At 41.0% G+C, this 25,635-nt stretch overlaps 2 protein-coding genes across 9 annotated transcripts in view; both read right to left on the bottom strand.

The window, feature by feature from the left end:
* LOC114667240 (EGF-like repeat and discoidin I-like domain-containing protein 3) overlaps positions 1-25,635 on the bottom strand; it is a 742,682-nt gene that overhangs the window by 77,905 nt on the left and 639,142 nt on the right. The gene's annotated exons all lie outside the window — the stretch shown is intronic.
* LOC114668041 (inositol hexakisphosphate and diphosphoinositol-pentakisphosphate kinase 2-like) overlaps positions 1-25,635 on the bottom strand; it is a 300,171-nt gene that overhangs the window by 197,261 nt on the left and 77,275 nt on the right. For all 8 annotated transcript variants that reach the window (XM_051920820.1, XM_028823642.2, XM_028823634.2 and 5 more), the window contains exons 6-8: positions 20,802-20,956; positions 20,584-20,685; positions 5,025-5,186 (exon numbers count right to left, since the gene is read on the bottom strand). In XM_051920820.1, coding sequence (XP_051776780.1) covers positions 5,025-5,186; positions 20,584-20,685; positions 20,802-20,956 — 419 coding nt within the window. The remainder of the gene's footprint in view (positions 1-5,024; positions 5,187-20,583; positions 20,686-20,801; positions 20,957-25,635) is intronic.

The following is a 25,635-nucleotide window of genomic DNA, read 5'->3' as shown; positions in this document are numbered from 1 at the left end:
CCAGCAGACCCCCGTGACCCTGTGTTCGGATTCAGCGGGTTGGAAAATGGATGGATGGATTAAAAGAGTTCAAAACATGTTTCCTTCACATCACTCTCCCCATTAGTTTAGTGTGGATATGCACAGTGTAAAGAACACCGAAATATAAACCAGCGAGACCATGCAAAGTTGTCATTTCAGTTTTCACTTTATTTAAGCTTACTTGTTGCTTAAAAGAAGCCTGCTCTCCAACCTATTCTGTCAATGCTTCGACACTAGGGCTGCTCCTAACAATTATTTTGTAAACAATTAATTTGTTGACTACAGTGGTCCTCGCTGTATCGCGGTTCAGCTATCATGCCCCCACTATATCGAGGAAAAATTCAATAAGAAGTACATCCAACCTTAGTGTACTTTGAAGACAATTCATAACAAAGCATACTGATTTCAGCATTCACTACAGTAGACAAAGAGTTTTGCGTTACAGTATCCAGATGATTTCTTACAGGGCCCGTTATTGGCTGAAAGATGAGACTCAACTAATCAGAGCGGGATTTTCATTCTCTTGGGCTCTGATTGGCTGCTGCTAATGTGGTGTAATCTCACAAGAACAGTGAGCGTGGGTCCCTGACGCATCTCAGTTATCTGCATATTGCGTACCTTGCCTGTGGTCCGATTGTTGTGAGCAAACTTTTTGTGAACTTTTCATTTTGTTTTAAGCCCTACAATGGCTCCCAAGCGTTCTGCATCTTCTAAGAAGGGAAGGAAAGTGTTATGCCGACATTGCTCGCCATTACGGCTTGAATGAATCGACGGTATGCTACATTATTATATTATTATTATTACAGTCATATGAAAAAGTTTGGGAACCCCTGTCAGTCTGAATAACAATTTACACTACTTTCAACAAAAAAGATAACAATGGTATGTCTTTCATTTCCTATGAACATCTGAGTACTGGGGTGTTTTAAAGATTTTTAACAAAGATTTTTAGTGAAGCAGTATTTAGTTGTATGAAATTAAATCAAATGTGAAAAACTGGCTGTGCAAAAATTTGGGTACCCTTGTAATTTTGCTGATTTGAATGCATGTAACTGCTCAATACTGATTACTTGCAAAACCAAATTGGTTGGATTAGCTCGTTAAGCCTTGAACTTCATAGATAGGTGTGTCCAATCATGAGAAAAGGTATTTAAGGTGGTCAATTGCAAGTTGTGCTTCCCTTTGACTCTCCTTGAAGACTGACAGCATGGGATCCTCAAAGCAACTCTCAAAAGATCTGAAAACAAAGATTGTTCAGTATCATGGTTTAGGGGAAGGCTACAAAAAGCTCTCTCAGAGGTTTACACTGTCAGTTTCAACTGTAAGGAATGTAATCAGGAAATGGAAGGCCACAGACACAGTTGCTGTTAAACCCAGGTCTGGCAAGCCAAGAAAAATACAGGAGAGGCACATGCACAGGATTGTGAGAATGGTTAAAGACAACCCACAGATCACCTCCAAATACCTGCAAAAACATCTTGCTGCAGATGGTATATCTGTACATCGTTCTACAATTCAGCGCAATTTGCACAAAGAACATCTGTATGGAAGAGTGATGACGAAGAAGTCCTTTCTACACTCATGCCATAAACAGAGTCGCTTGTTGTATGCAAATGCTCATTTAGACAAGCCAGATCCATTTTGGAAAAAAGTGCTTTGGAATGATGACATAAAAATTGAGTTATTTGGTCATAACAAAAAGCACTTTGCATGGCGGAAGAACACCACCATAGTCCAAGAAAAACACCTGCTACCTACTGTCAAATTTGGTGGAGATTCCATCATGCTGTGGGGCTGTGTGGCTAGTTCAGGGACTGGGGCCCTTGTTAAGGTCGCGAGTCGGATGAATTCAACCCAATATCAACAAATTCTTCAGGATAATGTTCAAGCATCAGTCACAAAGTTGAAGTTATGCAGGGGTTGGATATTCCAACAAGACAATGACCCAAAACACAGTTCAAAATCTACAAAGGCATTCATGCAAACAGAGAAGTGCAATGTTCTGGAATGGCCGTCACAGTCCCCTGACTTGAATATCATCGAAAATCTATGGGATGATTTGAAGCAGGCCGTCCATGCTCAGCAACCATCAAATTTAACTGAACTGGAGAGATTTTGTATGGAAGAATGGATCAAAAATACCTCCAACCAGAATCCAGACACTCATCAAAGGCTATAGGAGGCATCTAGAGGCTGTTGGTTTAGCCTCATTTTGCAAATATAAGTATTGATGTAATATCTCTGTCGGGGTGCCCAAATTTATGCACCAGTCTAATTTTGTTATGATGCATATTGCATATTTTCTGTTAATCCAATAAACTTAATGTCTCTGCTGAAATACTATTGTTTCCATAAGACATGTCATATATTAAAAGGAAGTTGCTACTTTGAAAGCTCAACCAATGATAAACAAAAATCCAAAGAATTAAGAGGGGTTCCCAAACTTTTTCATATGACTGTATGTTACTCATATCTTTAGCCCAACATCTACATATCAAATGTGTTTACAAAGGGTGTTTTAATAAGTTTACATGTGTTTAAAGCTTGTGGGAGGGGGTATTTTAAGGCTTAAATTATAAAAAAAAATGTTTATTTATATGGTCTTTCTATATCGCGGATAATTCTCCTATCGCTGATGGGTCTGGAACGTAACTTCGGTGATAGGCGGGGGATCACTGTACTTTAATCAATTAATCTAACAAATTTTTTTTCATATATTTTAAGTAGGTACATAAATGTCTGCTATAGTTTAATTTTTATTAAACAATTTTATATACAGAACTTGCACATTGCAAAACAATGTACTCCACTTTTATACCAAGGCAGAGTGATTTGAACAATTACCTAAGATAAACATTTCAGCAACAGTTAAGTTCTGTACTACTGACTCTGGTAAGAGCATTGCACACGGGGTGAAAGGGCAATGTCTGAACAGCAAGCATTGTTTTTAATTCCCTTCTTTGTTATTGCCATAATTGAAACATTGATATTAATTTAAGACAAGTGCAAACTCAAGATGTTATTTCTTTGCAGAGCCATTCTTAATATCTGACCTCTTACTGTTTGACAGTTTCTTGCCACATATTAAATACAGATAAACACAGCTGACAATATACGCATAAATCAGTTTATTCATCTTTAAATTCTTGACTTTTACTGCAATGTTTCCCTTTTTGAAAAATCAATCTACTAGTGCAAACTCAAGATGTTATTTCTTTGCAGAGCCATTCTTAATATCTGACCTCTTACTGTTTGACAGTTTCTTGCCACATATTAAATACAGATAAACACAGCTGACAATATACGCATAAATCAGTTTATTCATCTTTAAATTCTTGACTTTTACTGCAATGTTTCCCTTTTTGAAAAATCAATCTACTAGGTATCTTATAAAGGATGTTACTAATACAGTGTAACTGGTGTACTATGAAACCATCAAAAATCCTAGTAATACTCGCTATTGTAGCAAACAGGTTCTGTACTATACTCATACTAAAAAAAGTTCCCTTTCTGGGAGACAATGGGGGAAGAGTTTTAAAACCACACAACTCCCGACTGGTGACATTCGGTATATATAATTCCACACATTGCTCTTCTAGAGTGTTCCTTTATAGGTTGAACAGTGTGGTCATCTCTGCCAATTTAACAAAGTTGGTTGAAAGAACACAGAAGCATTTCACTTAAGAAGTGCTGACCTTGAAACTTTTCCTAATATGAGAACAAGGATTTCACTGGGGTGTGATGTCTACACAGTTGAACTAATTTGAACTGCAGCTAAAAGTGACCTAGCAGTGAATACTCGTCAGTAATAAAGTTGTTAACTGGCAAACATATTTAGTAGTCTAACCCACAGCATTTATCTATCTCATCCAAAGATAGGCTCTAACCATCATCCCAACGTTATTGACTTGTATTAACATTTCAAGTTAATCAGTTTTACATTTAATGTTAAAAGAACAACTGTTGAACTATTTAGTGGAAAAAAGCTACCTAAAGAACTGATGTCTTCTCCTGCACTACAATTCCAGAACATTTCTCTTCACATATTTGTGGATGGAAATGGTAATGCTATATTTCATATAGAGAACAATAAACCATTTGGTCAGTTTTCTGGTGTAAAACAGCCACACAGAGGAGATTTGTGGATGATCTTTGGAGGGAACTTTCCTCTAGAGAATGTAGAAAGGTTCAGGGAGGTTAATCATATTTTCTTAATTGACTAATTTTTTTCCATCAGTTACTTGATTACATTGAATAATCGAGGCAGCTCTACTCTTTACCATCAAATATGACCACTGTGTCTGGTATTTAACTGAAAACTTAAGCAGAAACTTGATTACATTGAATAATCGAGGCAGCTCTACTCTTTACCATCAAATATGACCACTGTGTCTGGTATTTAACTGAAAACTTAAGCAGAAAAGTGAAGCAGATGCAAACTCAATGAGGACAACTAGATTCCAACCCATGATGATGGGTCTGTGAGAAGGAATTTACAGAATTCCTCAAAAAATTATACAAATGTTTCAATGTATAAATCAATTTAACTTTGCCTCACTAAACAAAAAATACATATTCTTCCCCAAGCTCAGTCTTACCCTGCTGCTTATATGTTACACCCCTTTCATTATAACCCTGCCTCCCAAGTTAGTCAGCAGTAAAGCCTGAATTTAAGACATTCAGTTATCCCACCTACTCAAAAACAAAACCTTCTTTTTGTTCCATATAAAATCCATTTTCTACATACTATTTTTATTTACAAGGCAACTCCATTAATAGGATTCAGAGGCAAAACTAAATGTGATGTTAAATACAAGTGTGTATACACAGGATTTCTCCTGCAGCCCTCTACTCCATCTTGTGGTTGGAAAATATATTTCAATATAGGTTAAGTGAGAAAAGGCCTTGATAACAGAAAATTCATAGCCCTCAAATTTTGAGATCCCCCTTTGTATCAAGAGAATGAGATTAAGAGACATTTGATGTAACGGAAAAACACTCACCTTAAAAGCAAGGCACACTTTGCGGGCAACTAATTTCTCCATAGCAGTGAGCATTACTGGATATCGAATTTCTTTTCCTTCACTGTCTCTTTCTACTTTTCCATCCAGAGCTGGAGATTTTCGTGCTTCAGCATGGGCATAATCAGGTCCTACTGTATAAACCTGAGTAAAGAATGGGAGACAATAGCTTCAACTTAATGGGTGTTGACTCTTATTAGATTTTGAGCATTGTTTTTGTCCAGATGACCAGAAATTGAATCAATGAATGGTTTCAGTTCTAAGGGTAAATGAGAATAAATCTGTATATTGATGTCTACATTGTTTAGTATGCCCCAACTTCGTAAAAACCCATTCTCTTAAATGTATGCCTTGATGAATACACGGCCCCTATCCCCTGTCCTGAGTAGCCAGGCCATAAACATTTATTAGCAAATACCAGAGCATGGGTTTAGGTAACGAAGTTACTGTAGTAATAGTTTACTATTACTGTCCTACTAATACTGCAGTACAGGTAGTCCCCAGGTTACGGATACCCGACCTACGACTTACGAACGAGGCCGTAGCTGTGACACATGCGCCTCATTAACTGCCGCTCTGTCATCTTTGGCCGGAGGACGCTGCAAGTAGTGGCTGGAGGGGGTGCGATTTCGCTGCTCGCACAGTGTAGTGTCCCTGTGTCCTTCGGGTGGCTCCCGGCGGCAAGCGAGCGGTGACCTGTGGTCCATAGTCACTGGGGCCACAGCTATCGCTCATGTGCAGGATGGAGGCTTAATGGGGCAGTTCGCTGTCTGACCACTACGCTGCTGCAGCTACTGCTCCTAACTAGACGCAGGCTGGATGTAGCGGTGTAGGGCGTTTCACTGCCCACCCACTACACATGGCTCCCCCCGAATCATTTTCGGTGGGCGGCTGGTAATGCTGCAAGCGGTGACCCGGTTGTAGCTGAATGGAGGCCATTGAGGGTGAACGGGGCAGTGGGGGGTAGCATTGTAGTATGCATCAGGTGGCCACCTGTTGAATGGAGTTAGTGGTGGGCGATTCACTACACACCTTTGGCCGCACCGTGTTCGTTCTCGGTGGGCGGACGCATGCTGCAGGCTCCATACTGTAGTGGAGGTGACCGTGTGGTGGGTGGGTGGTGAACCGCCCCTCGCTACTCCCATTCATTCTCAATAGCAAGCCTGCTTGTACTGTTACGTACATAGCAGGAAGTTGTCTCTTGTCAGTACACCAGACGTGCTGATGAGGGATGCCTGCCTGCTGTGACAGCTGTACAGTGCTGTGCAGAAGAGCTCATCTTAACCTTTTGTCTTCACCCTTCAAGAATGTCCCTGAAACACAAATCTGATGCAAGTGCTGGTGATACAGTAAAGAAGAGAAAAACCACCACCATTGAAAATAAAGTAGAAATAATAAAAAGGTCAGAGACAGGTGAAACTCCATCATTCATTGGCAGAGCACTTGGTTACAGTTGGTCAACTGTAAAAAAAAATAATGTACCTGTTCCGACTTACAGTGCATCCGGAAAGTATTCACAGCGCATCACTTTTTCCACATTTTGTTATGTTACAGCCTTATTCCAAAATGGATTAAATTCATTTTTTTCCTCAGAATTCTACACACAACACCCCATAATGACAATGTGAAAAAAGTTTACTTGAGGTTTTTTCAAATTTATTAAAAATAAAAAAATTGAGAAAGCACATGTACATAAGTATTCATAGCCTTTGCTCAATACTTTGTCGATGCATCTTTGGCAGCAATTACAGCCTCAAGTCTTTTTGAATATGATGCCACAAGCTTGGCACACCTATCCATGGCCAGTTTCGCCCATTCCTCTTTGCAGCACCTCTCAAGCTCCATCAGGTTGGATGGGAAGCGTTGGTGCACAGCCATTTTAAGATCTCTCCAGAGATGTTCAATTGGATTCAAGTCTGGGCTCTGGCCGGGCCACTCAAGGACATTCGCAGAGTTGTCCTGAAGCCACTCCTTTGATATCTTGTGCTGTGTGCTTAGGGTCGTTGTCCTGCTGAATGATGAACCATCGCCCCAGTCTGAGATCAAGAGCGCTCTGGAACAGGTTTTCATCTAGGATGTCTCTGTACATTGCTGCAGTCATCTTTCCCTTTATCCTGACTAGTCTCCCAGTTCCTGCTTCTGAAAAACATCCCCACAGCATGATGCTGCCACCACCATGCTTCACTGTAGGGATGGTATTGGCCTGGTGATGAGCGGTGCCTGGTTTCCTCCAAACGTGATGCCTGGCATTCACACCAAAGAGTTCAATCTTTGTCTCATCAGACCAGAGAATTTTCTTTCTCATGGTCTGAGAGTCCTTCAGGTGCCTTTTGGCAAACTCCAGGCGGGCTGCCATGTGCCTTTTACTAAGGAGTGGCTTCCGTCTGGCCACTCTACCATACAGGCCTGCTTGGTGGATTGCTGCAGAGATGATTGTCCTTCTGGAAGGTTCTCCTCTCTCCACAGAGGACCTCTGGAGCTCTGACAGAGTGACCATCGGGTTCTTGGTCACTTCCCTGACTAAGGCCCTTCTCCCCCGATCGCTCAGTTTAGATGGCCAGCCAGCTCTAGGAAGAGTCATGGTGGTTTCGAACTTCTTCCACTTACAGATGATAGAGGCCACTGTGCTCATTGGGACCTTCAAAGCAGCAGAAATTTTTCTGTAACTTCCCCAGATTTGTGCCTCGAGACAATCCTGTCTCCAAGGTCTACAGACAATTCCTTTGACTTCATGCTTGGTTTGTGCTCTGACATGAACTGTCAACTGTGGGACCTTATATAGACAGGTGTGTGCCTTTCCAAATCATGTCCAATCAACTGACTTTACCACAGGTGGACTCCAATTAAGCTGCAGAAACATCTCAAGGATGATCAGGGGAAACCGGATGCACCTGAGCTCAATTTTGAGCTTCATGGCAAAGGCTGTGAATACTTATGTACATGTGCTTTCTCAATTTTTTTATTTTTAATAAATTTGCAAAAATCTCAAGTAAACTTTTTTCACGTTGTCATTATGGGGTGTTGCGTGTAGAATTCGGAGGAAAAAAATGAATTTAATCCATTTTGGAATAAGACCGTAACATAACAAAATGTGGAAAAAATGATGCGCTGTGAATACTTTCCAGATGCACTGTACATACAAATTCAACTTAAGTACAAACGTACAGTCCCTATCTTGTACGTAACCCAGGGACTGCCTGTATTAGTTTACTAATAAGGTGTAATGTTTTAATTAAATCAACACTAGAAAGTTAATTTGTTACTAACCCTCACCTATACTGTTTCTTTTCTCTGTACTCAAATGTGGCACTTGCTGCCAGTGCCCTACTGCCAAGTTATTTTGCCTACCTAAGGAGAAGTAATCTCGGATGGAGGATCGCAGGAATCGTCAGGTAGAATGGTCCTCTCATCAGATTGACTGGCCCAGCGCTGACTCAGTTGTGGAATGGCCAACAGGGGGAGGCAGCTTGTTGGCGGAGGTGTCCAGGACTCTGAACAAATCCGAATCCTATTATGTGATATCATCTACTGTTGATCTCTGCTCTGTACTTGTAATATTTCTATTGCACTATTGTATTGAGGATTACTTGTGTTCTGTTCCATGTACTGTATTGTATTTACCCCCTTTTTTTGGCACCCACTGCATGCCCAACCTACCTGGAAAAGGGTCTCTCTTTCAACTACCTTTCCCAAGATTTCTTCCATTTCTTTCCCTCCAAGGGGTTTTTTGGGAGTTTTTACTTGTTTTCTTAAGAGAGTCAAAGCTGGGGGGGCTATCAAAGGGCAGGGCCTGTTAAAGCCCATTGTGGCTGTCCTTGTGTGATTTTCGGCTATACAAAAATAAATTGTATTGTATTGTAATGTATATTGCCTATTGAGACGTGCAGAGTAGAGAAAGAAGGCAAAACTGATAGCCATTATGAACAATGACATAAATTCTCTTTTTGACACACTATTGTTGAGTACTTTTAGGTGACGATTTATTTAGCAAAAGAGTGTCAAGTACTGCTTCTGGGCTCCATCATACTTACAGCAAAACACCTTTACAATGCATTACTGATAACTGCTCTATCATTAGCCAAGTCAGACGTTTCTTCTTCTTTGTTGTATTTCTTGTTTGCGTTTGTAGTGGATGGTGTTGTTCCTTGTTAAAATATTTCCTGCGCTGATCCAAAAATTTAATTAACGTCTTAGGATGAATAAAGTACTGTCATGCACACATGTATTGTGACTGTTCTCCGGGATTGTATAACTCTTGTAATTCCACCCCAAGCAGAGAGGTGACACTCTTCTTCACATTTTCTGCCTTTTTGTCCATAGACCAGAGGATCCAAGACAGGAAGACTTGTGATCAAACTTCTGCATTCTGGGAAGGTTCTAACCTTTTTGGTTTCCATCATATTTGGCCAACACCACAATGAATGAACAGTCTTGCTATTGGACTCACTCCAGGAAAGATGTTTTACTTTGTATGTATTGCTATGTTGCATTTTTTTTTTCCTTCAGTACTTGAAGTGTACAGACTGGTGTGGCAAACTTTATCTCGTCTTTGGCTTTTCTTTTCACACTGGCATAAGCAGTTAGAACTGCTATAATCCACATCTTTTGCTAACAGTTGCAACAAGCAGAAGCTATAGCACTGTTATACACTGCTCTTCTACATTAAAAAACACTTACAGGTGAAGTAAATGACATTGGTTATCTTGTTACAATGACAGCTGTCAAGGGATGGGACATACTGGGCAATAAGGGAATGATCAGTTCTTGAAGGTGATGTGTTAAAAAAGCAGGAAAAATGGGCAAGCATAAGGACCAAATTTTGATGGCTATATGATTGGACTAAAGCATTTCCAAAACAGCATGTCTTATGGAGGTGTTCCCTGTATGCAGTGATTAGTACCAACCAAAATTGGTTCAAGGAAAGACAACTCGTGAAAGCCTTAGTAATGTGCATAAGGAGCAAAAGTCTGCCTGTCGGGTCTGATCCCAGAGATCAACTACTGTAGCACAATCTGTTGAAAAACTTAATGCTGGCCAAGAGAGAAAGGTGCATGAACACACTGTTAGCCACAAATTTCTGCATATGGGGCTGGGAAGCTCCAGACCTGTCATAGTGCTCATACTGAATCCTCTCCACTGCTGCAAGCGTTTACAATAGGGACTGGAACATGGAGCAATGGAAAAAGGCAGCCTAGCCTGATCAATCACATTTTCTTTTAGGTCAAGTAGACAAACCGGTGCCTGTGCATCACTTACCTCGGGAAGAGATGGCAGAAGGATGCACTATGGAAAGCAGGCATGCTGGAAGAGCCAGTGTGATGTTCTAGACAATGTTCTTCTGGAAAACCTTGGGTCCTGGCATTCATGTGGCTGTTACTCTGCCACGTACCACCTACTCAAAGGATTGTTGCAGATCACATATAACCCATTATGGCTACGGTATTTCCTGATGGCAGCGGCATATTTCAGCAGGATAATTTGTACATGCTACACAGCACAAATTGTTCAGAAATGGTTTGAGGAACATGACAGAGTTCAAGGTTTTGACTTGGCATCCAAATTCCCCAGATCTCAATAAAAAACTTGCAGGACTTAAAGAATGTGATGTAAAACCATGGTGCCAGATACTACAGGACAACTTCAGATGTCTTCTTGAGTTCATGACTCGACGGGTCAGAGCGGTTTTGGCAGCATGAGGGAGACCTACACAATATTATGCAGGTACTGTAGTTTTAATGTTGTAGCTGATTGTCTATATATTATTTATTTTGCAATCACAGCAAACAGCAATCATATTAAAAACAATGTTATATTTCAGTCAGGGATCCCCTCAGGCCGAGGTTCAAATATCATAATTGCAGGTAAAATTCCATTACAACGAACTGCCGGGGACCTAAAAAATATTTCGTTGTAATGAAAATTTCGTAGTATTGAGATTCTGTATTTGTCACTATAGTGCTTTCTTTAACTTGCGTCCAGGTGTTTGCAATCATTTCAATAGCTTCTCTCGTGTTAATTTTAATCTCCTCCCGTCTATAATTTATGCCGACGAGAATTATTCTCTGTATTTCCTTGCGAGAATACACTTTCAGGGTGCGAGTAATGCCCAAATCCAATGACTGAAGCACTGCTGTGCAATTGGGTGGGAGGAATTCAACGCAAACATTACCTAAATGTGGAAGCATGTTGTGGGCCGCAAAGTTGTCAATTAGAAGCTGAATCATACTTTTCTTCTTCTTTATATTGTGAGGTTTCTGAACTCTTTTGGGATCCCCCCCACCCAACGGGAACAACACACTGAAGTGCATCCCGAAGCGCGATTGCCGCATTTGTGGAAGATTGTTAGCCTGTTACCGGAGCAGGGCAACAGCAGGCTCACAGCGCTGCAGTGAAGCGCCACAGAAGCAAATCATAAAATATCGGGATCACGCTACAAGTCTCTGTCTTGCACCCCAAGACACGAGGCCGAGTCTCAATACTTTAGCAAAACCAGCTTTATTCAGCTTGAAATAGGAACAGCAGGGTTATTTATTGTAGCGGGATCTGCCACTCTCCTATAAACAGACACAGCAGTCAGGCAGGGTCGTGGCCAGGTTAGTGGCCAAGTAATCCTGTTCCCTGCATTCATAATGTTCCTTGCATCACCCATCGAGATCTTTTCTGTTTGCTTCAGTGCCAAGCCGCATCAGAGCTGTGAGCCTGCTTTTGCCCCGGCAACAGATAAACGGTCTTCCACAGATGCTGTGATCACACTTCGGGATGCTCGTCGGTGTGTTGTCCAGTTGGGGGAGGTCCCAAGAAGGTTTAGAAACCTCACATTTACTTGAATGAGTGCCACATTAATAGGAATGTTTCTTGAACAAGCATCATTGAACCACATAAAAACAGCTTTTTCTGCGTCTTCAAACGCAGCAGTTCACATACATTTGCAACCAAAGATTTTTCTTCTTTTTTTGTTCGATCTTTGAAGAAAGTTGATAGTGTCGATGGTGAAATTCCGAATTCACTGGCAACATCTTTTTTCTTTTTGCCACAATCGAGAGCTGCAAAAATTTCAAATTTTTTTTTTTTTGTAATATGAACTGTTATCATTTTTTTGTGTGTGCCATTTCTATAGGAGGGTGACAATGAGTTAAATTCCAATGGATGTTTTTCAAATGATGACCAGCAATAAGCAAAAGGTATCACTGAAAACCACAGAAAACAAAAAAGATTACAATGTTTCTGTTTGGGGGATTGTTGTGCACAGCTGAGCTGCGACCACAGAACTAACTGCTCTGTGGATGATTCATTCAGGCATTTCAAAGTCTTTTGGGCACTTCGTTGTAATGAAAGTATCTGCTCAATGTATTTCGTAGTAACGAGATTTCTATAGACTTGTGTCATATGGAGAAACTGTTGGGACCATAAAAATACTTTGTTGTAATGGAAATTTCGTTGCAAAGATATTCATTGTAATGGAATTTTACCTGTATATCTAATTTATTAATGTTTATGTTAACAGTGCTAATGATTTAATTATATGTTATATATCTAGTTTATTAATTTTTATGTTTTATGTGCTGATTATTTAAGTATATGTCATTGTGTATTATGCAATGTTCCATGTGTTTTGTGGGTTGTCCCCCAAGAGGTTAGGCCTTCTGCCCATCACTGAAACAGACTGCCCTCAGCCGTAAAATGGCTTAGGAAACCCACGGTCCCTTGCACTTCACTGTGAATGTGCTTGTGGTGTGGTGCGTTTTTCTAGTGTTTATTTCTGTGCTTTGTGATAGAATGGATTTTTGTGGCCTTTTGCACCGTTTTTGACTCATAGATTTCGGATGGTCACTCTGTTCACTTTTAGGATTGCTGTTTGAAGGCACTAACTTTTGTGCCTTTATTCTGCTCAGAGTTTATCATTGTTAACAGAGCTTTTGTAAAAATGATTTTATAGAACTTTGTTTCCCTTTCGTGACTAGCTGGGTTTTGATGGTTTTATCCCTTCTACTTGGTATTTTGCATATTTTTTGGGACTTACTGTATTCTAGTTTATAACACAGTAACACCCAGTGCCCACCCTTCCATCATGTGTTATACATAGCATTGACTCAGAGGCCCTACTGGTCAACAAATACCTGCAGAGACAACTCCATGTCCTCTCTGCATTGAAATACCCACATATTAATTAAATTATATAAAATATAACCAATTCATCTAACAATCTCACCGTACATGTAAAAAGTGTGCACATGATTTAAATCAACTACCTCTATAATGTGAATATAAAACCTCTTTAATAAAATAAAAACCTGTAGGTTAGGACCAAACCATGAATTGGCACAAAAAAGTCATTGAACAATGTGGTAAACTTAACAAAAGGAGAGCAGGTGGGTAACTGCACTAATGTAGAGGGAGAGTGGAGGTGACATTTTCTGTCTGGAGTTGAGCCTCACACCTTAGGGCTCATTTATACTTCACGCTCAGAACGCATACACGCACGCATGATGGCTGCCACGCGTTCCCAACGTTCATTTGACGCGTCCTCTGAGCAGGTCCTCAGAAATTAACGTGACCCATGCGCGAGTTGCAGTACAAGCAAAAAGTCCAGAGTGATAAAAGTTGGAATGTGATGTTAGAGTCTCTATTTACTATCTACATGTGACAGAAAGCCGCAATGCGGATCCTACAGGATCAATGTGTGCGCTTCGATGTTTGATGAATGGTTCGATGTGGTGAAGAAAATGCCGTCATACAGATGCATTCGTGATGCTTTTACATTCAAGCATCGCATATTCCCGATCGTAATGACAAGATACATTTTAAAAATCTCACCTACCATCTTTTTTTTTTTTTTGCAACTTCACAACAGAAACATCATGTACAGTGCTGTATTTCAGCCAAGGAGAAAAAAAAAATTAAGGACATGGTGAAAATGTGTATTTTGTGATTAAAGTGGAAATTTCGGCTTTAATCTCGAAATGTCCACTTTAACCTCGTAGTTTACATTATCATTTAAAGCAGACCATCGTAAACGTCAACCCAGTTTTTAATCGCTATGAGCTTTTTGGACCGGACAACAGCGGCAAGCAGCAATAGATCACCACACAGAACACATTAAATGTATGAAATTCCAGCTCTCTGCAAATGTAGAATCTTTAGATTTACATACACTTGATATCACTTTCATCATGAAATGCATTAAAGTATGTTTTTTACAATTTACAGATAAATCGTTAATTTCATTTAAATAATGAATACTGTTAATAATTACACACATGGGGGTGACACGGTGGCGGAGTGGTAGCACTGCTGTCTCGCAGGCAGTCACATCGCTGGTATTCCCTGCTTGGAGCTTACATGTTTTCCTGCTGGGTTTCCACACTGTGCTCCAGTTTCCTTCCAAAGATATGCAGATTTGGTGCCGCTATAATGACTCCAGTGTATGTGTGTGCTTGTATTCACCTTGCGATGAGCTGAGGCCCCATCCAGGGATTGTTTCTGCCTCATGCCCAATGCTTGCTGGAATGCACACTTCCCTGGATTGATGGATTTAATCATTAAACATCCTTTTCAGAGATACTGCAGTAAGGCGTCATCGGAATTTAATGGGTGTTCAAGGCAATTCACAACACAGAGAAGCTGAACCTGTCCTCACCATGATAATATCTTGCACTGCCACCTGCTGGATTCCTCCAGATTTACGTAAAGTACGCGCACAAGTATAAACAGTAAAACGTTTGCGTAGCAGGACTGTCCACTGCAGCATGCGTCGCGTGAAGTATAAACCCGGCCTTACAGTGGCTGCAGCCAGACACTCTTGTTCAAATCCTGGTGCTGCTAATTTTTATTTACGCATTTTATCTTAAGGATTAACAGTATAAAAGACAACTGCTTTTGTACACTAAGCAATGTGTTCTAAGAGACAAGTTCATTATCAACTCAACAACCCTTTCTCTCTCAATAAAAAGCTTTTCTGAAGTTGCTTTAGCCAGTAAAAGGCTAGAAGGAGCTGGAACCTATACCAACAATGTCAGGCATAAGGCTGTAAAACAGCCCTGGATGATAAAATTTCACTGGTCTCCAATGTAGAAATTTCTACATGAATGAACTAGTTACAGGGGTGTCGAACTCCAGGCCTGGAGGGCCGCAGTGGCTGCAGGTTTTCATTCTAACCCTTTTCCTAATCACTGACCAGTTTTCACTGCTAATTAACTCATTTTCCCTTCATTTTAATAGCCCTGTTTTTAAGGATTCAGTCCTCTGCATTTATTCCTGTCTTCATTAAATGAGATCCAAACAGAAATGAGATGTGAAACAAGCAGCAGATGACCAGCTAAATTGGGATTTCAAACTCCAACCAATTTTCCCTCCAACCAGTCTCTTAATGAAAAGCTGATTCTTGCTGTTAATTAAACTCATTATTTAATTCCACAACTTGTTGCTGCTCTCATTCTGCCACAGCAGATATTTCTAAAACTGTTGATTTTCTGTTTTTTCTAAGAACACAGTCAAAATGTGTTGGTGACCTGAGAGATCAACCTTACTGAGACCCTCACCTTTCGTTATTTTCAGATATTATGTGCTGAGCACAGGTGAGCTGGTCATGTGGCGGCTTGTTTTGTGTCTCATTATTGTTTGGCTGCTAATTAAGGAAAAAGAGACAACTAATGGGTCTGAGTCAAGTTAATAAAAACTAAAGCAAAAGAAGTTAATTAGCAGCAAAAACATGTCACAAATGAAGAAGGACAGAATGAAAACCTGCAGCCACTGCGGCCCTCTAGGACCGGAGTTCGATACCTGTGAACTAGTATCTACAGTGCATCTGGAAAGTATTCACAGCACATCACTTTTTCCACATTTTGTTATGTTACAGCCTTATTCCAAAATGGATTAAATTCATTTCTTTCCTCAGAATTCTACACACAACACCCCATAATGACAACGTGAAAAAAGTTTACTTGAGGTTTTTGCAAATTTATTAAAAATAAAAAAATTGAGAAAGCACATGTACATAAGTATTCATAGCCTTTGCCATGAAGCTCAAAATTGAGCTCAGGTGCATCCTGTTTCTCCTGATCATCCTTGAGATGTTTCTGCAGCTTAATTGGAGTCCACCTGTGGTAAAGTCAGTTGATTGGACATGATTTGGAAAGGCACACACCTGTCTATATAAGGTCACACAGTTGACAGTTCATGTCAGAGCACAAACCAAGCATGAAGTCAAAGGAATTGTCTGTAAACCTCCGAGACAGGATTGTCTCGAGGCACAAATCTGGGGACGGTTACAGAAAAATTTCTGCTGCTTTGAAGGTCCCAATGAGCACAGTGGCCTCCATCAACCATAAGTGGAAGAAGTTCAAAACCACCAGGACTCTTCCTAGAGCTGGCCGGCCATCTAAACTGAGCGATCAGGGGAGAAGGACCTTAGTCAGGGAGGTGACCAAAAACCTGATGGTCACACTGTCATAGCTCCAGAGGTCCTCTGTGGAGAGAGGAGAACTTTCCAGAAGGACAACCATCTCTGCAGCAATCCACCAAGCAGGCCTGTATGGTAGAGTGGCCAGACAGAAGCCACTCCTTAGTAAAAGGCACATGGCAGCCCACCTGGAGATTGCCAAAAGGCACCTGAAGGACTCTCAGACCATGAGAAAGAAAATTCTCTGGTCTGATGAGACAAAGATTGAACTCTTTGGTGTGAATGCCAGGCGTCACATTTGGAGGAAACCAGGCACCGCTCATCACCAGGCCAATACCAAGCATGGTGGTGGTATCATCAAGCTGTGGGGATGTTTTTCAGCAGCAGGGACTGGGAGAATAGTCAGGATAAAGGGAAAGACGACTGCAGCAATGTACAGAGACATCCTGGATGAAAACCTCCTCCAGAGCGCTCTGGACCTCAGATTGGAGTGACAGTTCATCTTTCAGCAGGACAACGACCCTAAGCACACAGCCAAGATATCAAAGGAGTTGCTTCACAACAACTCTGTGAATGTCCTTGAGTGGCCCAGCCAGAGCCCAGACTTGAATCCGATTGAACATCTCTGGAGAGATCTTAAAATGGCTGTGCACCGACACGTCCCATCCAACCTGATTAAGAGGTGCTGCAAAGAGGAATGGGCGAAACTGGCCATGGATAGGTGTGCCAAGCTTGTGGCATCATATTCAAAAAGACTTGAGGCTGTAATTGCTGCCAAAGGTGCATCAACAAAGTTTTGAGCAAAGGTTGTGAATACTTATGTACATGGGATTTCTCAGTTTTTTTATTTTTAATAAATATGCAAAAACCTCAGTAAACTTTTTTCACATTGTCATTATGGGGTGTTGTGTGTAGAATTCTGAGGGGAAAAAAATGAATTTAATCCAGTTTGGAATAAGGCTGTAACATAACAAAATGTGGAAAAAGTGATGCGCTGTGAATACTTTCCAGATGCACTGTAGATCACTTAAGACTGTTGAAAGAAGTGGGATTTACTTGCATTTATGTGGCAAAATCATCTCATGTAGGAGTTAAGAATTCATTATGTAAGCCCCTAAATTAGTTTTCTATTATGGTAAAATTTTAAAAACAGAATAAGCCTGTAACTGTATTTGTGGTGGGCTTTCAAGTAGTTCAAAATAGTTCAAATGCAGTTCGTAGAAAGGCATTCCAGCAATAGTATGACTTGTTGTACAGGAAAAAACTCCACAGTCCAAATGTATTCATCTGAAAGATTTTAGTGAAATTCAAAGGAAACAGTTCACACAAAATGAGGAACCAAGTTGACCGGTAATATTTGTAAAAAAGGGCAAAAGGGAAAATTCTTGTTTATGGTATTCCTCTTGAGGCTGAAGTATCTAGGTTATATTTGTTAAGGTTTCTACGGTATATAATTCACGGCATATACTGTACATACATACGATTAGAAAACTATATGTCCTTAATGCCTATCTGACTAACAGTTCATATTTCTTTCTAGCTGTTGTATCCATTAGTAGGCACCACCGAGCCCCAAACTCCAAACCCAGTTATGCCCAATACAGTCATGTGTTCAAATAATGGATTTTTAACAATACAGCACAACCAATAAATCACACAAAACAATAACTCACTCCTCTTCTTCCACCTCCAGTTGAGTGTCACCTGCTACGTCCCGACACTGACTTATTGAGGTAAGGCAGCAGGCTCCTTTTATGCTGGACCCAGAACATATTCCAGTGACCCGGCACGACTTGTGGGGAGCACTTCCAGGTTGTCTGAGAACAAAGGCAGCCCTTTACCATCAGTGCCCCCTTGCAACACCCAGGGACACTTCCCATGAACACCTGCAGGTGTCCAAGATGGGTCACCTCCAGCGGACCACTGCCACCAAACACATGGGGGATGGAACTGCTCCAGGCCTCAGGCTCTTGCTTGTCCATCCCCTGGTACCTAAAAACTTGGCGGAGTGGTGTTTCTGAGGATAAGGATATGCACTAACATATGGAAGGTTGCCTGTTCAAATCCCATTAATACCAGAAGGGATCCTACTCCATTGGGCCCTTGAGAAAGGCCCTTAACTTCAAAATTGCTCTGGGGTGCTATACAATAGCTGACCCCGCACTGCAGCCCCCAAAAGTCGTTCAAAAAGAAAATTTCCCCTCGGAGATTAATAAAGTGTACCAAGAGTAATGCAGTCGTCCAGCCAGGATGTCCATCTGTCCCCCATAGCATTCACACTGTCAAACTTCAGTGTGAAAGTTATTCTGTAGTCACAATGAGCTGAACATTACAGACATTCCATTACTTCTTAGCTTACAGAGGATTAAACTAAATCTTCCCATCTAAAGCTACATAATATTCAGGTTCATTCTGAGCAAAAACTAAGGTAAATTCACCATTAACTTAACGGATATGGCTCTTACAAGCTGTGATGGATAGCACATGTGGACTGGCATCATGGCCAGAACTGTATAAGGATCCTTACCTGGCTGGGAGACCAGTATAATGAAAGGACAGGGGAGATGAATACTATTAACTATCTCCTCCCCCCATAAGATAGGTGGCAGCCCCCATAGATTGGGATCACCACGTAGATGCCCACAGATCATGCTGGAACCTGTAGTCCCGTGATGTAGCCCTGTTGGGTTCCGTTTGGGCCACCAGTGGTAGCCAAAGGGATTAACAATCCCTACTATGTGGTTCTTCTGTGTGACCCGGAAGTAATTCCACTGGGCTATGCCCTAGCACCGGAAGTAATCCCGAGTCCAAGATAAAAGGAAACGCTCTCCCATATCTGGGCGAATTGGGAGTCAGGTAAAAGTGAACAAAGCTTGCCTGGAGGAATGGAAGGAGAAAGAGAAAAGCAAGGAAAGGAATTGTGTTGAGTAATGTCATTGTTGCAGCCTTTTTACAAGGTATTTGATACAAACAAATTTTATTTTTACCAGAACTGATGTCTGTAAAGTTGTGTCTGATGTTTGATGTGCTGCAACACCCCCTACTGGTCACAAACCCTTATATAGTAATACCTTCGTAAACTAATCCTCTGTGGAAAAAAAGCTACTTTTAAATGAAATCAGCATAGAGCATGTTATGACCAATGGACATGTTCAAGTACCAATCTGCCAGAGTACTATGTTAATGATACGGCTGTCTTACACACAATAGCCATTGTCTGTCCCTGAAACTGTATGCACTGTTGAGCATGAAGTTATTATACTTTAATTCTTAGTTATTTCACATGCACTGTAGTTATATTAAGAATTTTTAGGAAGTAATACATTTGCCCAGTGTTGCACTAAAACATAAAGCAACCCCTTTAAAAACTAAAATGTAAATTATAAAAACAGTAGAAGTGGAAGATACGCCCTGTAGCAGAATCATTTAGGTTAACAGATGGTAGTGAAAGGAGCTGGGGTCAACAAATGAAAGAGGGAGGGATATGGATAGACAATACTTAAACTACAAGTAGTTCAGAGATACTTCTCTGCTGCTAAAGTCCAACACCCTAGGTGTGTGGCCAATGGCAAATTTCCTTAAGGATACTGACCTGGATAGTTTCACAGAGTTGGGGAAAGTAAGGAAGATAATGCTCTCTGTATATTGCAGCTGGTGTCTTTAATGTTTACACAGTGAATGAGGAAAATAAGAATGTGTTGAGCCACCTGGAAGGATCTTAAGGTGGCCATGCATGGCAATGGCCTTGTAGGCCAACCAAGAAAACTGTCAGCTGATGGCATTACGGCACCCTCCAGAACTAGCACCACCCCTGCACACTAGCATTTTTTGAGAAATATTTATTTATTGTTCATTATTTATATGAAATGTACTTTACAGATTATATTAAAGTATAGAAACCTCATTTCTTAATCATTTTTTGGCAAGTAATATACAGACACTTTTGACATAATGATAATGCAAGCAAAAATGTTATGATTCAAACTGTGGGTGAATAGTTCACATAGCTAAATATGTAGCATGTTTTTGGATTTTAACATAGCAATTTCTATGAATGCATCTTCAATAATGTTGTACCTATGTTAAAATTGTGTACCCAAAATTATGCTGTTCTTCAACCACTTCCTAAACACCTTTTCTTACCTTAACATCAGTGCCATCAGTTGGCATAAATTCCTCATAAATATATGAGCCAGTCTTGCGCACACTACTCTCTGGAGAATAAACACTGCTGCGACTCCCAATCTGTAAAAGAATAAAACTAAAAAAATGACATTCCTATTTAAAGCAGAGAATCTTGTACAATGGCAGCTGAAATTGATATAGGAAAAGCAAGCATGATCACTAAATACAGAACATACCTTTCTAAAAAGTCGCTGACTTCCTCCACCAGCAGAAGTAGGATAATAGATGTACACATTGTGATCCTCCGCACTAACAGGCTTCTCAACAAATGGCTTTTGAAAAATCTCTCCATTCACTTCTACATGGTCCTCTCCTTCAATCAAGTTGCATTCTAATAAGCACACAGAAAAAATATAAACTTATAGTCATACCTGTACAATTGCAAATTATAGCATAAATTACAGCATGCATCTTTATCATCTTAGAGCCTAACCTCAAAGCATCCACTTCATACAGTCTCTAAAACTCAACATCTATTATAAAAAAAAATCTTGGGGAGATGAGACGTGATTGTGTCAGACACTTTCATGTCCCGTGAGACGAGTATTCGTGCCAAGCGAAGTAACCATGCTTTTTGTTGTTGGGCTGTGGGCCTGGGGCCCCTGTCATGCCCCTGGCACTGCAGCCGTCTGTACCAGTCCCTCACGTTGTGTGTCACGATACTCTCCTCATCCTAAATTTTATCGTTCCGAGTCGAATTCCGAGGGGAAGGATAGGAGCAGGGGGCAGCAGGCAGAGAATCGGGGGTGTGGCTGTGGGACTGGGAATGTACAGATAGCGATCACTCAGTCTGGATAAACCATTGCACAACGTGGTGCGTTTTGAGACTATTATTTGGATTATTAGTTAAATGTAAACCTAATATATCACATAGGCCCTACATCCTAATCCTCTTTCCACCAGGGCCCGGTATTAGCTAATCTCTACCAAACTTGGCTTGGACTTTGGTCGTTGGTGCCTGTAAATACTTGGTTCTGGTAGGCTATTTTGATTTTCTGTTTACAGGAACAGTTTACCACTTACAGTTTAGTTATCCGTTCCGTACGCATCTATTCTGGTCGACATTGTCCACGCGGATGAACTGAGATAAAGTGTACATTTACTTACCGAGTTACTCGATTGGTACTGTGTAGGAATAATGTCAGGAACGAAACAAAGCTATGACTCCGGGTGTACTAAAAGGAAGAAAAGAGCAGCTCAAGAAGCTTTTATTGCTTCACAAAGAGGAGCTTTGTTGAACTTTGTCGAGAGGTCTAGTACAACTGCCAGTAGAAATGCGCCATCCCAAAATGCAAACGATGCAGACAGTATTGGCGCTGGCAGTGGCTGCACTACCCATGCTGGTCTTTCCCAAAATGAAGCTTTGGTAGAGATAGAAAGCGATTCCGGCGGCTCCGCCCACCTTGGAGAACAATCAAAAAGCCTGGATGTACAAGATGATGTCGAGGTCGATGAGGAGAATTCCTAACTCCAGACTGATCACTCAGAGTCACAACAGTCAGGTTTCCTAAAGGATGACGAACATGAAGACATGGCTGTGTCAGATTCTGAAAATACTGCTTCTGAAGTCCGTGAACTATCGCCAGCAGATAATCAGGAAGACGCAGACGTTCACGTGATGGTTGAAAATAACGACACTGACATGGGTGCACGAAATATTTCTTTTCATTGGAAAGATCCAGGGTTATGGCCTTTATCCATTAGCATGTCTAAATGTGTGTTCTTAGTTGAGAAAGGTCCCTTCAGAGATGACAAACAGGAAAAATACCCCCCAAATGAACATTCTTCAGACGGACGTCACTTTTCTGTCAATTTTTTCTCACGCAAGCTACAGAACAGTGAGACAGTGAATTGTACCTGGCTTATTTATTCGAAATACAAAAATGCAGTATTCTGTTTCTGCTGTAAGTTTTTTTCTGACTTGAAAATAAAACTCATCAGTGACGGAAATAGCGACTGGATAAACATGAGTCTTCACCAAAGCACATAAACGCTGCTAGAGTATGGCATGAACTAGCAGTGAGGCTGAAACAGGGGGAAACGATTGACAGTGAATATCAGAAGTTAATGCAGTGAGAATGTGATCACTGGAACAAGGTCCTACAAAGAATCATGTCCGTTTTGCAGTTCCTTGGACAAAGAAACTTGGCTTTTCGTGGTACCAGTAGCCGTCTCTAGGACTCTAATAACGGCAATTTTTTGGGACTCTTTGAACTTCTACCTAAATATGACCCATGCTTACAGGAACACCTACGATGTATAAAAAATGAGGAAATACAAGATCACTATCTGGGCAATCATATCCAAAATGAGTTGATACATCTAATAGGCGAGGCGATTCTGAAGAAGATCATTGCAGACACGCAGGTGGCCAAATACTATTCAATCATGCTAGATTGTACTCCTGATACCAGTCATCAGGAGCAGATGACTATGATAATATGAACTGTTAACACTGAAGCGAGACCAGTCGAAATTTGTGAACACTTTGTGGGCTTTTTGCCAGTAGAAAGTAGCACAGGAATGAGTCTCACAGAAACATGTCTGAAGAAACTGGAAGAACTGCACCTGGAACTGCAAAACTGCAGAGGGCAGGGATACGATAATGGAGCTAATATGAAGGGACGTAACAGCGGAGTGCAGAAACGTATCCTTGACCTGAATCCCAAAGCGTTTTACGTTCCATGTGGCTGTCACAGCCTGAATTTGGTTCCAAGCGACATGGCAAAGTCCTCGACAGTCGCAATTACGCTCTTCGGGATTTTGCATCAGATATACAGATTTGCTGCGTCAACTCAACACTGGCAAATGCTGAAACAACATGTGGAAAAATTCACAGTGAAGCCAATCTCAGAAACATGTTGGGAGTGCCGCATTGATTTGGTTCAAGCTGTCCGTTTTCAAATAGGATCGATTTATGATGCTCTGGTTGAGGTAAAGGTATCGGAAAGCGCAAATGACCGGAAAGCAAGAACTGAGGCAGCCTCTTTGGCAAAACAAATTAAACATTACCCTTTCTTGGTGTCATTAGTAATCTGGCATGATCTCCTAGCACAAATTAATGTCGTGAGCAAAATGTTACAAACGAAGGACATGCAGTTTTGTGTTCTCTACACTCTGCAGAGCAACATCAAAGACTTCTTGAAATCCTATAAGGACACGGGCTTTGAAGCTGCCCAAGATGCAGCTAAAACACTTGCTGCGGAACTCAAACTTGAAGACGAAATACAGTTTCCACCACCCCAGAACGTGCATAGAAGGAGAGTACACAGACAATTTGGGTATGAAGCTCGTAATGAGGCAACACATGACCCGAAAGAAACATTCTGCATCGAGTTCTTCAACGTCTTGCTAGATCAAGCCAAGGTATCAATGACAGAACGGTTCAAGCAGATGAAATCTCATTACAATTATTTTGGATTCCTACATGATTTGCAACGTATGACGCATATGAGTGAAAGTGATTTGAGAAACTGTTGTCAAGCTGTCAGCAAAGTCTTAACAGATGCAGTTAGTGGGTCCGATATTGACGCTCTTGATTTCTGTAGCGAGTTGTGCATTCTAGCACATTTGGTTCACCAAAAGTTTCTGCTCTACAAAATGTGCAATTCGTATACAAGAATAGCTTGCAAGATTCTTTCCCGAATGTCGCGGTAGCGCTACGCATTGCTTTGACCATCCCCATAACAGTCACGTCTGCTGAGCGCGAAGCTTTTCCAAGCTCAAGCTAATTAAGGATGATTTGAGGACCAGCATGACCCAAGAGCGACTGAATGGTTTGGCATTAATATCAATTGAGCAAGATGTTGGCCAAACCCTTGATTATTCGGAACTGACAAAGGATTTCGCCATGATGAAAGTGTAGAAAGTAGATTTCTTACGTTAATTAAAGTCTTCAGGAAATTCAGTTCAGTGCATCTCTTAGTCTTATTAACAATGGTAATTTATTATCCAAATTGCAATCTTCACCTAAATCCCTAATAATATTGTAACGCTGTTGTAACTTTGCCAAATGCACTACAGCAAACGTTAATTTTAGAGATTCGTTTTGGATTCATTCAGAGAGATCCCCATAAAATCATGAAATATTCCTATATTACCGGCTTTTACCAGATCCAGAACAAAATCAATATTTTACCACTCTGCATACACACAAGCGTACATGTAGGCCTACTGGTCATCTAAGGCCTTTTCCGGACGTTTTATTAGAACACCTTCCTGAGCTCCAGGGGGGCTCCGCCACCCCCCCCCCCGACCCCTCCCCCCATCTGGGGCCTGCACATTTCTGAACCGCGTAGGGCCCCCAAACTGCTAAGAACGGCCCTGGTCGCTAATGAGAAAACAGGCTGGTTCTTTTACTATTGTACCTCAAAACAGCAGAGCACGCTTTACACTGTATGTAACCAGAGAGTTGCGACTCTGTGTTACTGTTATAATAAGTTTGTTATAATATTAAGTTTAATGTCACTGTCTCTGTGCAAATTGTTTTATGGATTCATTCACACATACAGACCAAGTATGACACACAGAGGCTAGGCTGCATTTAGAAACCACTAGTCTAGCAGTTTGGAGAATGAGACAACTGCAAGTAGGCATTGTGCTATTCCTATATTTTTGGAGGTGGGGTTGAGTCCTTTCCTGTCCTTGTTTGGAGACCAGAGAGAGCACCTACATGTGGAGAAACCAGTATATATGGCTTGGACTGCTGCCAAGACACTTTGAAGCCTGTGGACGACGAATGGGTGATAGTGCCATTCGTCCCGAAAATCCTTTCAGCGCAGCAACGGAAAATGGCAGACTGTATACATCAAGTTCCCACCTTGATATTGTCATGCTATGGCTCCCTCCGTCTGTAATGCCGCGTAAAGTCGTCAGTAAAGAAAGCTATGGTATATCTTTTTCTCTTATGTGATTTGTACCGCCGTATCACTATGGGAGGGATATCGCCTTTTAATATCATATCTCTATATTTTTCAGTTACTTATAATGCCGTAATTTCAAAAGAACACA

The sequence above is a fragment of the Erpetoichthys calabaricus genome, chromosome 17 (assembly GCF_900747795.2).
Source record: "Erpetoichthys calabaricus chromosome 17, fErpCal1.3, whole genome shotgun sequence".
In the NCBI taxonomy this organism is placed as follows: Eukaryota; Metazoa; Chordata; class Cladistia; order Polypteriformes; family Polypteridae; genus Erpetoichthys; species Erpetoichthys calabaricus.
The sequence above is the reverse complement of the archived record's forward strand: the minus strand, read 5'-3'. Positions and strand labels throughout refer to the sequence as shown.